Source organism: Ylistrum balloti, unplaced genomic scaffold (genome assembly GCF_031769215.1).
Source record: "Ylistrum balloti isolate Yb309-2 unplaced genomic scaffold, AGI_CSIRO_Ybal_v1 Utg371060, whole genome shotgun sequence".
Taxonomy (NCBI): Eukaryota; Metazoa; Mollusca; class Bivalvia; order Pectinida; family Pectinidae; genus Ylistrum; species Ylistrum balloti.
In genome coordinates this window covers 207509-209428 of record NW_026782586.1, presented here as the reverse complement: position 1 = coordinate 209428, position 1920 = coordinate 207509, and the positions used below count along the sequence as shown (strand labels likewise).

At 40.6% G+C, this 1920-nt stretch overlaps 1 protein-coding gene across 1 annotated transcript; it reads right to left on the bottom strand.

Moving 5' to 3' along the window:
- Positions 1-794: 794 nt before the first annotated feature.
- LOC132560432 (uncharacterized) lies at positions 795-1526 on the bottom strand. Its single transcript, XM_060225098.1, has one exon. It carries the CDS (start codon positions 1524-1526, stop codon positions 795-797), a length of 732 nt encoding a protein of 243 aa, XP_060081081.1.
- Between the last annotated feature and the right edge of the window lie 394 nt (positions 1527-1920).

Here is a 1920-nt window from a genome sequence, read left to right as displayed (position 1 = left end):
AGTCTACCGTTTGCAATGTACATATTATTTTGTTTACACAATTCGAGTAACTTCTTGCCAAAGTTGTTCACATTACATTTACATTGACTCGTTCTCACTAAAGGAACACCAAATTGTGTTAGTTTTTCAAAATCATACATATAGTTGAAAACATCATCATTTTTGTCAATATCAAACATATTCATGAGGGAGTCATCAGGTTCTATGAAATCCTGTAGGTTTTTGGTTTTTGCATTAAAATCACCAATTAAAGCTATATTACATTCAGGATTTTGTAATTCAATCATTTCCTTTTCAATTTCATTAAATGCATCTAGGGAAGAATATCTAGAGTTCTCGGGTGGAATATATGTACACCCTAATATCAAATCGCGTTCTAAACCTAGAGCAGATTTTGTAAGCTTTACCCATTGTATATAATCGGACTCAGTATTGTAAAAATGTAACAAAGGTTTCAACTTCTTTTTATATATAATGACAATACCACCAGACTTTTCCCTGCATTTGAGACGATATTTTGCATAATACGTATATTCAGATGGTACCTTCAGTACATCAAGGTCATCAGTCTTACTTTCAACAAATATTAAGATATCATTAGATTTTATCAGTGTAACAAATTCTGGTAAATCAAGTTTTGATTTTAAACCACTTACATGTAAAAAAAAGTAAATTTAAGTTCGTTTGTACAGTCTTGGTCATTGGTTAGACTTCTCGTAGCGTCTCCCTACAGACGGTTGTTGCGAGGGTTTCGTGGGCCCTGCCCATCAGATGCCAGCATGACAGCCAGTCAGTCACTGGCTGTCATGCTGATGTCCACTAGGGGGCGCTGGTGGACCATGATAGTTGTGCCTATTGGGTGGCTGACTGGTCCATCGTTGGTCCTGGGATCTGGAATGATCACCAAAGCGATCCCGTGGGCCATCGTTTCGGGAAGGGTCGTGAGTAGGTGGGTTGTACAGATATCCATCGATGTACAACTTGTCGACTTTCATACGAGCCGTTTGGCCGCGCCTACGAGCTTCTTTGAACACAGGGTACAGGATTCTCCTTCTTTCATTTACCTCAGGGGGGTATTGCTCGTTGACAGTGAATTGGGGCTTACCGACTAGCTTAACGGGGGCAGCATTCAAGACCATATCGCGGTCTTTCCGTGAAGTGAATTTCGCTATCATAGAACGTGGCTTGCCGTCTGACCGTCTTCTTATTCGATGGACAAGCTGGAAGTTGATGTCGTTTTCTACACCCAACTCAGTCTTGATAAAGTTCTTCAATAGGGCTTCGGGATCATCCGTAGCCTCATTGGTCTCGGGTATACCACCAATCAGCAAGTTGTCCTTCATAGACCTCGTCTGGAGTTCAATGATTTTCTCCCTCTGATAGTCACATTCCTCCCACAACCGATCTCTCTCACTTTCCACCTTACTGATTCTTTCTTCTAGAATGGTGTGATCAAGATCGGCCCCTTCCAGTTTTTCGCTATGGATTCTGAGTTCTTGTTTGATGTTGGATATGTTACTCTCCATGCATGCGAACTTCCCTTCTATAACATCGAGCCTACACAAACTACACAGATCACATTAAAAAAAAAAAAAACAAGCATCACAAGGGAGATAACTCTTTCAAACAAATATACGCCATATACCAACTTACAAAACTACAATGCCCAACGCTCAGTACAGGTTACATATTAACGGGAATCTCAAGATACAACGGTCATGGACTGATGATCAGTCGGATTCGGGTTTTGTACACTGGCTGGTAGCTTCTGAAACCCGGATAGGTAGAACAACGGGGAGAGATAGCTCTCGATAAGACTATTACAGAGCAATAATACGTAGAACAATGGGGATAAATAGCTCCCGATAAGACTTTATTACAGAGCAATAATACGTAGAACAATGGGGATAAATAGCTCTC

What these genes read in the sequence shown, in the direction of transcription:
- LOC132560432 (XM_060225098.1), bottom strand. Translation starts at nt 1,526, where the DNA reads ATGGAGAGTAACATATCCAACATCAAACAAGAACTCAGAATCCATAGC.